The sequence below is a fragment of the Hevea brasiliensis genome, chromosome 17 (assembly GCF_030052815.1).
Source record: "Hevea brasiliensis isolate MT/VB/25A 57/8 chromosome 17, ASM3005281v1, whole genome shotgun sequence".
NCBI classification, from domain to species: domain Eukaryota; kingdom Viridiplantae; phylum Streptophyta; class Magnoliopsida; order Malpighiales; family Euphorbiaceae; genus Hevea; species Hevea brasiliensis.
In genome coordinates, this window is record NC_079509.1 from 17,587,430 (window position 1) to 17,601,773 (window position 14,344).

The following is a 14,344-nucleotide window of genomic DNA, read 5'->3' on the forward strand; positions in this document are numbered from 1 at the left end:
CAAAACTCATCAAAAACTTCAATCATCAAGGCTGCCTAAAAATCCTTTAATTTCCAACTCAATTCATGCTCCCAAAATGAAATCTGTACATGATATTTTTTTTTTTTTCCTTAAAAATTCCAACTCAAATCATGCTCCCAACATGAAATCTAAAAGACAAAGTAAAGAGAAATAGCACTAACCTCTTTGAAAGCTTGATAAACTTCTTTTTCTTTCTTTTTTTTTGCTGCCTAGGGGTTGTTCAAGGTGCTAGGATTAATTTTTGTGAAGACAACTAGTAGGTTTGGGGTGCGATAAGGAAGGAAATAAAGCTCAAAAATTCATCAATGGTGGAAGGCTCATGGAAGTGTCTCGGCAAGCTGAAGAAGAAGAAGGAAAATCTGATTTTTTTTTTCTTTGATTTTTTTTCTCTTTTAATTATTTTAAGAAAGCTTATTGCATTGTGATTTGTGGAGGCATGTTAAATGACATCATCTTATGTCATAATTCTAATTTTTATTCATTTTCTTTTCTTTTATTTCCTACTCATTTTCAATTTAATTTTTAGCAATATTTATTCATATTTTATGTTATATAATTCACTTACTTAAATGGACAAGTTGGTCAGTTATTATCTCTGAAGGTAAAATGACCAAAATGCCCTTAGTTTGGCTTAAGGAGCCAAAATCGTCTGTACTGATTGATAAAATTCTCCTAACCTTTTCTTGGCATTCGAATGTTACCTAGGGCTCCGTAAGTCTTCTCTGGCATCCCATAAATTATTTCACGGGATTCTCCTTGGGTTTAGGGTTACTAGCTGTCTTCACCGCTACTTCCCATTAGGGTCACCCATCACTAGGGCACCGGCCCATTTAACTTTATTGTATTTAATTTCTAAAATTTTTCCTTAATTTTTCTTACATTAGTTAAATTATTTATGACTCTTCACTCTAGTCTAAATATAGTTCTAGATATTCTAGCTGTCCAGACCGACACCAGTCACCGGAACAGTAGAATGTACGAACTTACTAAAGTGAGGGTGTTACAATTCTTCTCTTCTAACAAAAATTTTGTCCTCGAAATTTACCGGGTGTAGGTATTTGAGATAATTCATTTACCTTTCTATTGCTCCCACTGTCTACTCCTTTTATATATATGGTATTATTTAGTCTTTTCGAATCTATCATTATACACTTAGGCATATCATAAAGGAAGGATACTTTACCTCAAATTCACATTTGGGGCATCTTTCTCCTCTCCAGCTTGGGTGACATTTGCAAGTGGTGTTACTATTGCACCTACTCCTTCCACGACCTCTGTCTGGGTGTATGGTAAATTCCTCTTAGGACAATCTTTCAGATGATGGTCCATAGCCCCATATCTATAACAGGCTCCAATCAATCCTCTACATTCACCTTTATGCCAATTGTTACAATAGCCACATTTTCTTGCTAGTCTTGGTTCACTCACCACTAGTATCTCTAATTGACCTCTTCTGGGTATAGGCCAAGGTTTAGGTCTCCTACTTTAATCAAATGTCTGACTTAACTGTTCTCTCGGCCTCTTATTACTAGACTGTCCAAATTTCCTCTTTTGTTGATCACCACTCCTCTTCTGTTCCTCTTCATGAACACAGCTAATATATTTCTTTCTGAACTCTATTAGAAAGAATTCCCAAGTCACCTCGGCTGGTGGCATTATCTTGGTTACGACATCCCACCATCGATATGCAACTTCTTGTAGTAGTGAAACTACACACTCTAAACTCTGTTCTGGTGTGTAATGGAGCTACTGCAGGACTCTTTCAGTCCTTTCTAACCAATACTCCGCAGCTGAAGATTCGTCCTCCTTTTTATCATTGAAATCTACAGCTCCGTACTTCCTAATTTTTCCCAAAGGTGATTTTTGCTGAGGCGGTGGTGGAATAGCCCCAGCCATCTGTCGAAAGAATTCAGTCATTTGCTCAAACAAGGCCTGTTGGGGTTGTACAAGCACCTCTTGCACTAGTGGAGCAGGATCTCCCCGATTTCCAGCATCTCTCCCAGTCAGGATATGACTTACTACTTCTTCCTGTACTGCCCTCTGCGATTCTAGGTCCATACCTTAACCTAAAATAACCAAAGAAAACAAATCTGCATTAGTTTCACCTCAACTCATATGAATGCAATGCATGTTATGCACACAATCTTATTCTATCTATCGATGATTAGGAATGCCTAAACCGTGCTCTAATACCAATAAATGTAATACCCCTCACCCGTTTATAGTGTAGCCAAGCAAGGTGTGCTACATTCGGTGTCGGAACACTCTATTTTATCTTACTTTATTCCTTTAAAAATTTTGTTCTCGTTATATTTTAATATCAATTATTTTTCTATGGAGAAACCAGCGAAGTTTCCCCTGTTTCTATTACCATTTGGCGCATTTCATTATTCACCTGCTTGAAATTTCAATAATATTTTTATAATAAAATCTCATCAGTTATTTTTATAATCATCTCATCACACATTCAATTCTTGCAACTCATTTGCATACATATCCATTCATACTCAATTTATGTATCAAAATTCTCAAACTTCATAATTTACATGATTTACAAGCTAATTTCATAAATTTAAAATTTACATGATGTACAAATTAATTACAATACCATAATTTACATTACAATTAATAACTAATTATAAATACATAAAATAACTTTGTGAGCCCTATCTAGATGCATTGCTGAGGAGGTGACAACTTGAACACTTCTGACACTTCTGCAGATCCGGACTCCAAAATCCCAGTCTAATATCCACTAGGCTTTATCTTCAGTACCTGCGCGAAAGAAATAAATCCATCATGCTAAACAGTTTTGCTTAGTGGTGCAATAACAAGAAAATAATATATACAAATAAGAAAGACTGAAGTATAATTCTAAAGTATAATTTAGATCATCGGGTATCAATTAAATTTGGTATGATATTTCTAATATCAACTATCTTATATTTTATTTTGTCCCTCTTTGGAAGTGCTGAGTTTATACAATAATAAAATTCGATATACAGATTAATTCTAGGAGCATTGTATTTTTGGTTCCTACAATTCTGAAAATTTCATTTGTACTACTTGATTCAGATATGTTTCCATTGCTAATCTTTTTCCTCATTTCATTCAATACTTTCTAATGTTTTTAATTACTAATGTTCTTAAATAATTTCAATAATTTACACTGCCCAGGTAACCTATGATAGGCTGACTAAATTGAATAACGGGTCATTGGCACTGGACACCACGGTGCCTCGGGCCGTCATATCATGGGACGCAGAACGTCAACCACGTATGCAGTCAGTACGGCTAAAAAGCCATGATAACATATAATCGGGCATAAAAGCCATGAGTGCGGGCATAAAGTCATGAGTGCGAGCATAAAGCCATGAATAGAGGCATAAAACTTTACACAGTACTGCTAAAACAATACCCTATTGGCATACCATTCTATCCAATCTGACACACATGTCTAGGCAATACATGGGCACATAATACCATTAAATGTTATTATATTATTTTTTATGACTTCATTATTTCATGACAAATTCCAATTATAATTTATAACATTTCAATTATATTCCTAACAGAAGTATAAATTTTTAAAATATATTTCTACATAAATTTTACCTTCATCATAATTCATAAATTTATTCATTATATCATTTGTGTTGATCACATTTTACAATAATGGTTCTCATATACCATTGTACTCAAAATATTTTTCCTTTCTATAATAATAAGAACTAATATCTCATTCATACATTAACATAATTCATTTATTTATTACACTATTTATATATAAATTATCAAGTAATCCATGATCATTTCATGGATATCAACCTCACTATCTATTTATCATTTAGATAATTTATTACATCAATTTACAGGTGTCTAGGTTCAAGCATTTTCATTTATATGTACCTAGATTCAAGTATTTTCATTTGTATTCATAAAAGAAACCTAAGTCTCAAATATTATTTGTACATCCTTTATACCTTTAATATTTCATTTATAGTCATTTATAAATCACAATTCAAATTAAATTAACAATATCCTCTAAGTTCTACTTGTGATGAGAATATAACCCTCATTTACACATTTACATAATTTAAACATTCATTAAATCATTTAAGTGGGGTACCTTTCACTCCATTAATTTTAGTTGTTACTATTTACTTGGCCATTCCTACACAAAAATTGACTTTTTAATTCATAATAGATTTGTTAAGCCTAAGTTCACCAAGATACCACATTTTGTATTTTATTTTTGTTGGCATTAATTTTCAATACCATTTCAAAGCTTATTTTATGTTATTCAAAATTTTCAGATTTCATTCCTTAAATTTAGTGTTCCATTGGTCATTGTTACAGTGAAAATTTGATAAAATTCTCTTCATCAAAGTTGTTCCTTTATGTGTCTTCTTTAATTTTCTTTTTGAATCACTTCATTTGGAGTTTGTAGCTTAAGTTATGGTCAATTTACCATAACTGGTCGGATTAGTCCTTACCCAGATTTTCTAGGCAAATTTGGTTCTGCCAGATTTGGTGTCCTAACTTGGACTAGCAATTTGAATTGGTTAGGTTCAGAATTTGAGTTTGTGTTCTTCATGAAAGTTGTTATAAATTGTCTAATCTTTCTATTGATATAAAATTTAGGTCATTAGATATTTCTACACTGAGTTATGGCCAAATGAATAAACATTGTTCATTTGGTCAATTTCCAAGACCAGCAGGTTGGTTACCCGAATTTGGTCAATTTTTAAGGTATTATAAGTTTGTTTTCTGTGTAAGGTTTCTTCATCAAAGTTGTGCCATTATGTATCTAGTTTCATATTCAATTAGCCTTGCACCAATTGAACTTACAGCACTCAAGTTAGAACTACCCAAACTTACTGGACTCATATCTAGCCCTGCAGATCCTATGTGGCAGCATACCCAACCTCAAATTCAAAGCCATAATTTACTTCAATTTCTCATTAAACACAGCCAAATGGTCACTAATTGACCATTAGGACTTCCATTCACCAACACATTAGCAAAACCCTAACTTCATGCCTCAAACCCTAATTCTCAAATATCCATTCATGCACATACATCAATTCAACATACTTAATGATGTTATAAGTCTCATATTCACATTCAAAGCCACCCATAAACAATTTTAACTCATTCAAAACTCATCAAACACTTCAATCATCAAGGCTGCCAAAAATTAAAGTTGGTCCATACATGATTATTTTCTTCCAATTCCTTAAATTTCCAACTCAATTCATGCTCCCAACATGAAATCTAAAGAGAAAGTAAAGCGAAATAGCACTAACCTCTTTGAAAGCTAACCCCAAGCTTGATAAACTTCTTGGTTTCCCTTCCTTTTTACTGCTTAGGGGTTGTTCAAGGTGCTAGGATTAATTTTTGTAAAGACAACTAGAAGGTTTGGGGTGAGATAAGGAAGGAAATAAAGCTAAAAAATTCATCAATGGTGGAAGGCTCATGGAAGTGTCTCGGCAAGCTGAAGAAGAAGAAGGAAAATCTGATTTTTTTTTTCTTTGATTTTTATCTCTTTTAATTGTTTTAAAAAAGCTTATTGCATTGTGATTGGTGGAGGCATGTTAAATGACATCATCTTATGTCATAATTTCAATTTTTATTCATTTTCTTTTCTTTTCTTTCATACTCATTTTCAATTTAATTTTTAGCAATATTTATTCATATTTTATGTTATATAATTCACTTACTTAAATGGACAAGTTGGTCAAAAATCGTCTCTGAAGGCGAAATGAACAAAATGCCCTTCGTTTGGCTTAAGGAGCAAAAATCGTCTGTACTGATTGATAAAATTCTCCTAACCTTTTCATAGCATTTTAATGCTACCTAGGGCTCTATAACTCTTCTCTGGCATCCCAGAAATTATTTCACGGGATTTTCCTCAGGTTTAGGGTTACTAGCTGTCTTCACCGCTACTTCCTGTTAGGGTCACCCATAACCGGGGCACCGGCTCATTTAACTTTGTTGTATTTTATTTCTAAAATTTTTTCTTAATTTTTTTTATACTTATTTGAATTATTTATGACTTCTAACTCTAGTCTAAATATAGTTCCAGACATTCTAGCTGTCCGGACCGATATCGATCACCGGAATAGTAGAATGTACGGACTTGCTAAAGTGAGGGTGTTACAGCCACTGTCCGGTTTCGAACTGCAATTGAACCGAAATCGATTCGATCAAAACCAGACCAAAACGGGTCAAAATCAGAACCGGCTTCGAACCGGACTGAAACCGTCATTCTACGGTTTGGTTCAGGTTCATATTTTTTAGAAATCGTGAATCGGCGATTTCTAACCTAATCGAACCGATAGTTTCATACCGGATCAAATCGGCGACTTAAATACAAAAGAATTCAATAAATACCTTACTCCACTCCTAATTCATATATATATATATATATATATATATATATATATATATATATATATATATATATATATATATATCATTAATTCTCTACACAATTATTCTTTGCACTCTCTTTAATTCTTAATACTCTTTCAATTTCTCTTAAATTTTCTAAATAATTATTTTCTATACTCCTTTTAATTCTCAGTACTCTCACAATTCCCCTACTTTATTATTTTATATCTTCAATAAAATTTTTAATACCCTCTATTTTATTTATTTTTTCTTTTATACCTTTTTAATTATCAATTATCATATAATTTTTTCAAAAAGGGCAAGTAATACTCAACTCAACTCAACTCAACTCAACTCAACTCAACTTTTATCCTAAAAATTTATTGAGGCCGACTATATAGATTATCTTTCTCCACTCTAAACGGTGTTAGGTTAAATCATAAAAAATGTGTAATGCTTTTAGATCATGTTGTACTACTCTCCTCCAAGTTAGTTTAGGTCTACCACAATGTGCTCTACTTGTCTAACTGGAGCTTTTGTATGTCTACGCTTCACATGACCGACCAACCTCAATCTCTCTTCTCTCAATTTATAACTGAAAATTTTGATTCCTCTAAATCCTAAAGGGATACATAGGCAAAATTAAGTTTATGCATCTTTTTTTAATTTTCTGTAAATTAATTTTATATCTAGTTTTTTAATAAGTTCAAGTCTTTACTTATTAAATTTTTCTTAAAAATAAGTCATTTTCATTCTTTTTTTTTCTTATTTTATTTTGATTGAAAGATTTCTAAAAAAAATTAAAATATTTTTATAAATATAATTTAAATTCTAAATCAATAAAATTTTTCTATAATTTTTTTTCTTTAAATCACTCTTGAATCGCCCATAAATTACTTTCAAATCGTCCTGCAAATAGTCTTGAATTGTTATTTTTTAAATTGTCATTTAAATTATTTTAAATCAAAACTTGAATCGAAATCGGTGATTTAGGAATAACCTTTCAAATCATTCTATAATAATTTAATTTAAATTTATAATTTTATTAAATTTAAATCGATGATTCAAAAAGATGATTTTTGAACCGTGACCACTCCTAATTAAAAGTACACAGGCAAGACGGAAAGATGCAAGATTTTGGCCGAGATCGTATGGCTCTTGGACAAGACAAGCTGCTGACTTTTCAAACGTGGTGCCCCACAACTGCTTTTATCAAGGCGGCCATTTAGTTGAGAGTAGAGAGCCTAATAACACGGTGGTCCATGTAAATGGTCCGGTCCATTGACATATGTGGAATAGGAAACTAATTAGAAGGAAATAAGCAAATGAAAGTGAGTCTCAGTGGACCCATAAAAAATAATCGCTTAACAGTTTTTGTTTTTTATAAAAAGTATAATTATTTATATATCGATTTATTATTGGTCTGTTAATTTATATTAAATGCTAATAAAGAATTACAGTTATATTATATAAAATTTTATAATAAAATAATAATTTCATATAGATTTGTTAACTGAAAGTGACAAACTAATGATAAAATGGTAATTAAATAATAATAGGTCCCATAAAATTTAGTTACGTTCATATTTTTAAAATATTTTTTTTCAAATTATAACTACTATTTTAACTTATGTATCTCTCTTTAATTGAGTTATCATTTCATATAGTATTCTATATGAAATCACTATTTCATCATATAATCTCTCGTACAAAGGATTAGAATTTAGATTGATTCCTTTCTAATTTGGCTTAATGACTCTAAAAATCCAAATATCTGGGAGTTTAGGCATTTAATTTAATTCTTCTAATTTAGAATCAATTTGTCAAATTTTTAAAATTTAGTTAAATTTTATCCACATTTGAAATTAAAATTGAGGAGAGTGTGCCTCAGTTATGTGTCATGATAGGTAGCTTTTTATATTATAAACATATGGATTCCACATGACACCACATAAACTTTCTCTCTTCTCTCTTTTTTCCAGAAACGTGAAATTCTTACAAGTGGCAATAAGCTAGCTAGCAGTTGCACACTCCTAAGTTGCTGTTTCACAAGTTGATTAGATGCAATTTGTGAATGGTGATCTTTTATTACCTTCCTAACAATGTTAGGAATAGGTTCAACAATGCTGCAAGTTTCCAGTGTACCACATGTAACACTTGGTAGCAAGGGTGTGAAAGCGAAGTAGTTGCTAGGTGATACCACTTGCACATCATGTGAAGGGGTTATTTAGTTTCTTCAAAAAACTTGTTTGTGCCCAACCAGTTCCAAGCACAACAATCTTCTTTTTCTTACTCACCTTCTCAGTTGGTGCCAAAGCATGTATACCATTGGATGGGTTTGCATTAACATAGGCTAAAAGGCCCCACCACTGAAACATATGGCAATTGGCACAACTAAGGGAAAAATGAAAGTAAGAATAAGCAGTAAAATAGTGAAGTTGCAAATATTGAGGGACACCTGTAATGGGAATGAAAACATACAAACTTAATACATTTTGGGCTGAATAATTGAAGCTTATATATGTGCCACAATGATAGAGAGAGAAGAATGCTCTTTTTAATTCTTTATCAATGAACAAATCCACTCACAGAAATGCATTTTCAAAGAAAATTTTTAACTATAGCAAATTTTTTTAACTCACAATCACATATTTTATTATTATTTGAATTCAGGAAAGGGAGAAAAAAAAAAAAGATGAAAACAAGTTATGACGGACAAAATTTGAAATATTGAACCTGTTTGTTGAAGTATCATAGATATAATAATATGCAAATAAACATAGCATTAAAAAATCTCGATAATAGCAATCAAAGAGTTCAAAGTCTATGAACATCCAAGAGACTTGGAATGAAAACAGAGAACATTTACATGATCAAATTATATTATTAGCGTTACGAAACACTTTTAACTTTCATCTTATTTCTATTGGCTAGCTTAACTTTTTCTCTTTTCTTCTTTTCAATTCTATCAAACCACTCATTCTTTGAGAAAATATAAAATGAGCAAACAGAATCCATTAACCACTCATCTTATAATGGATCCTTTGTCTTTTCCTCATCAACATCCACATTTATAATGTCACTGTCATTATCTTCATCACATGCAATCGCAGCAACAACTTTTTTTTTTGCAGCTCTTCTTGAATTATTTGAACTCTACAAGATCTTCTTTCATTTTCTTACAAATGCATTGAATTTAGCCCTTCTCATGATAGTAGTAGCATTTCCTTTCAGCGAAATCTACTCATGGTCTTGAGTAATAAAACAGTCATTTCAATCACCAAAATACAAAAAACATTAATTTCCAATTCCACGACTCATTCAACGCGTTTGCATCGTCAAAAACTATGTTGAAAATTATGTCCTCTTTTAATATTCTTTTTCTTTTATTTTTTTAAGTCAAAAAGCATTCCTTAGTCATTAATTATAAAAAAAAAAAACTTATCAATCAATATTAAATTAACAATTAAAATTAATTTTTAAAAGGAATCCTCAGCCATTAATAAAAAAAAAAAACTTGCCAATCAATTTTAAATTAATAGTTAAAATTAATTTTTAAATTATATATATACATAAAAAAAAAACTTATTCTCGTCTGAGCACGATTTTCTTTCAACTGCGAGTAAGAAAATCAATTGAAGAAAGGAAAACAAAATCTGCACGCACAAGGCAGACCACCGCCCATCATGCAGTTTATTTAGCACATCTTTTTTATTGACTTATCAATTTAGTACTTGCTTGGTTTAAAGGAAGTATCTTTTGAGAAATTAATTTTTTTAAAAGTAAATTATTAATTTAGGGTAAATAATTTATTTTTTAAAAAATAAAAAAAAGATGATTTTTATATCTGTTTGGTATTGAGATATTAAAATTATTTTTTTAATAAAAATATTATTTTAAACGATGTAAAAAAATATTTTAAAAAAATATTTTATTAGTTTAATATTTTATAATTAAAATTTATTAAATTTAATTTTAAATTATTTTTTAATATTTTAATTAATATATTTTAAAAAATAATTTTTTAACAGTAATTTTAATTACAATATCAAATACATCTTTTCATTTTTTATAAAGTTAGACAATTACTCTTAATCAAATAAATCAATTTTAGGCTTCTTAAAAATTTGAAAATTTTCAACTCATTTACCCAGCCAAACAAAACCTTCATTAAATATATCTTACCATATATTTATCGCAATTTAAAAATTAACAACACAAATAAAAACTTTAATATTATGCTAGATTAACCAACAATATGAAAAAAACTAATCAAGTTTCATTTCAATAGGCTATCATACTATTTTTTTTTTAAAAGTAATTATAATTTATCATAATCATGCGTTCTGTGTACTTGAATCACCACTAAAATCTTCTATGCCTTGGTTGGAAGCGTAGGGATACTCTGCTCATTCCTGAAGAAATTCTCTGGATCAACTGCAGTCTTCACTTTCACCAGTCTATCAAAGTTTCCGTTAAAGTACTTGTACCCATAAACACTACCCTCTTCATAGCTATTTTTACCAGCTTCCATCACACCAATGTCAAGATCCCTGTAGTTCAAAAATGCGCTTCTTGGATTCTTGGATACAAATGGGGTCATATAGCTGTAGAGCTTCCTTGCCTGTGTCAAGTACTCGATCTCTGCTGTGCTTCCTGCATCTTCCCAATTCACTGAATATTGGACCTTGAACAAGTTCCCAGCCCTATGTGGAAAGGGAGCATCTGTCGCTGGAATTTCGCTCATTCTTCCACCGTAAGGATTGAAAACCAATCCAGTTTTCCCCAATTCAATCATCCTTTGCCAAATCAAATTCAACTTGTCTTTAGATATTGGAGTCTGCACATAATCTGATTTTCTCTTCAGGAAATTGGCAGAGTCAAGATCTCTATCAAGCAGAACCTCAGGGGATGTTCCAATATCGTAATTTGCCCACCAGATAACAGACTGAATCCAACTCGTCTCATTGCAATTCTCCTTCTTCAAACCCAATTCAGGGAATTCCTTCCCCAGTAAAGACACAAGGGTATCAGCGTTTCCCAAATATAAAGCCACAATCGATGCTCTAATGGTCTTCTCAGTTTTGTTTTTCTTGGACGTTACAGGCTGCAATAGCATTCTCATGAAGAGACCATTATCTGTTTTGGGAGCAACAAATTGCCACTTAAAAACAATATCAGTGGCATTCTCATCAAGAGTTCTTTCAACTCTGAAAACGGTAACAGTCTCAGGAACAGGAACAAGACTGATCTTGTAAGAGATTATAACACCAAAACTTCCACCTCCACCTCCTCGAATAGCCCAAAAGAGATCCTCACCCATTGCTTTTCTATCCAAAAGCTTGCCATTAACATCAACTATTTGAGCATCAAGCACGTTATCCACCGCCAAACCATACTTCCTCAACATATTCCCATAACCACCCCCACTAAAATGCCCGCCAACACCAACGGTAGGACAAATCCCAGCAGGGAATCCATGAGCTTTGCTTTTCTCCCAGATTCTGTAATAAACTTCACCAAGAGTAGCACCACTATGAACCCAAGCGGACTCATTTTTAACATCTATGTCAATAGATCGAAGATTGAACATATCAAGAACGAAAAAGGGAACGTCAGAGATGTAAGAAATCCCTTCATAATCATGGCCGCCGCTGCGGATTTTGAGTTGGTAACCAACCTTCTTGGTGCAGATAACAGCAGCCTGGACATGGGAAATCTGTTTTGGGGTTAGAATGATCACTGGTTTAGGGGTTGTGGAGGTATTCATGCGAGCATTTCGAATGTAGGCTCGAAGAACTGAAGTGTATGACGCATTAGTCTGGGAATAGACGAGGGTTGAGATTTGGTCTTGTGGATTTGTGTTGTTTTCCAGGCACTGGAGGAAAGATTCATAGACTGAATCATCTGTGGCAGCGCATGTTAAAGAAGAGAAACAAGAAAGGTCGAAGAGAAGAAAAATAAGAAAGGCCAACGGAGGAGTTGTTTTGGCCATTGAGGAATGAGCGACGTTTATTGGATTGTATGACGACAATATAAATAGGCTTTCTATGTGCTTAATTTGGCTTAAAGTGGAGAAAATTGAAACCAGAAAAATCAAAGTCTATGGGCTTAATTATTATTGGAGAGTTGAGATAGTTATTATTTTCTATTTTCAGATTTGTTTTCCTTTTTTTTTTTTTAATTTCTGTTAAAAATTAGGGAATTTCTTTTTTTTTTTTTAAATTAAAATATATTAATATGTGATTGACAAAGTTGGATGCAATATTATGGGAGTAATGTTAATTAATTAATTTTTTTTTAAAATTTTTGGATATGTAAAAAAATACTATGAATTAAGCATATTTTTGTAGCAAATGCCGTTTGCCTAATTTTAATAATTTTTTTACATAATTAATAAAGAGTGAGTTGAAATCTGAATCTACTAAATGAATTATATTTTTTTAATTATTAGATCAAATTAAGTTAGACAACGTATAAGAGATTAATCGAGTGATATGTGATTTAATATAGTAATATATTTTAATGAATAAATCAATCAACTCATTTTATTTTCTAAGATTAAAATATGTTGTTATGATATTGAAATTGAAATTCATAGGTAATACGAGCTGAGCACATCAGTAATTTTTCTGTTTAATTAAATTTCAATTGGCTACATATATACTCACAATTTTATAATTATTGTGAAAATTCTTTCATATATAAGTTTCGTTTGTTTTATAAAAAATATTTTTTAAAAAAAATTTTTTATATTTTTTAATATTTAAGACACTCAAAAAAATTAATAATAAAAAATATTTTCCTGATAAAAAAGAAAATTAAATCACTTTTAAGAAAAATTACTTTTACTTTTTAAAAAAGAAAGTTATTTTTTATTTTTTTAATTTTGATAATTTTATTAAAATATCAAAACACTTATACATATTTAAAATAAATATATATCATAAATTTAATATTATAATTAAACAATAAAAAATATTTTTTATAAAAAATAATTTTTATATATAAATTATTTTTTATAAAATAAATAAAATCTTAAATTTAATAATTAAGAGAGAAAATTCAAAGAAATTTTGTTTTTTCTCCGTTTGATAGTTATAGTATTAAAAACTTGAAAACCTATAAGTTACCACTATTTTGAATTCAAACTCACGCAAAAATAAACTTAATAACTATTTAATTAAATATTTATATATAGATTTATGTATTTTTTATACATATAAATTAATTTTATATATATTTTAATATAAATATTTAATTTAATAATTTTTAAATTCATTCTTATATAAATTTAAAATTATATTAAATACACGAAAAATTATAATATTCAACACTTAGAAAATTAAAAAAAAAATTGAATTTTAAGTGAGGAATTTTCAAATGGAAATAATTTTCTTACAGATAAGAAAAGGAAAGGTTTGGTCAAGCCTAGAAAGCTTAGCGCGGTGGAAAAGTCTTCAATCTCTATACTTTTCTCATCTAAAAAAAAAATCAAAATAATGAATGTGAAATCATCTTACTCCTTATCTTAATGCTACCTCAATCTATGAATAATAGTCATATTTAAAATTTTCATAATAATTGAAAAAATAATTAAATAATTTTATTTTTATATAAAAAATATTAATAATTTATGTAATTTTTTAAAAATTTTAAAAAATAAATATTAACGTGTCAAATAGTTAATTTAATTAAGGAAAATGTGACAATATTAATTTTAAAAAATTATATAAATATTTATTATATTTTATAGAGATAAATGATAAAATTAAAAAAAATAATTAATTTTCTTTGATTTTTTTAAATGTGATAAATAATTTTGAATAAAATAAAAAAATAAATATGATATATAAATAATCATGTTTTGCTTATTATCATATGGAATCTGACAACGAACATGCAAGAAAATGCCATGCAGAATTGG

General features: G+C 30.1%; 1 protein-coding gene across 1 annotated transcript; it reads right to left on the minus strand.

Annotated features, from left to right (window-relative positions):
• Positions 1-10,562: 10,562 nt before the first annotated feature.
• On the minus strand, positions 10,563-12,616 carry LOC110631765 (berberine bridge enzyme-like 21). Its single transcript, XM_021779723.2, has one exon. The coding sequence runs from the start codon at positions 12,410-12,412 to the stop codon at positions 10,793-10,795; it is 1,620 nt and encodes a 539-aa protein (XP_021635415.2). The 5' UTR covers positions 12,413-12,616; the 3' UTR covers positions 10,563-10,792.
• Between the last annotated feature and the right edge of the window lie 1,728 nt (positions 12,617-14,344).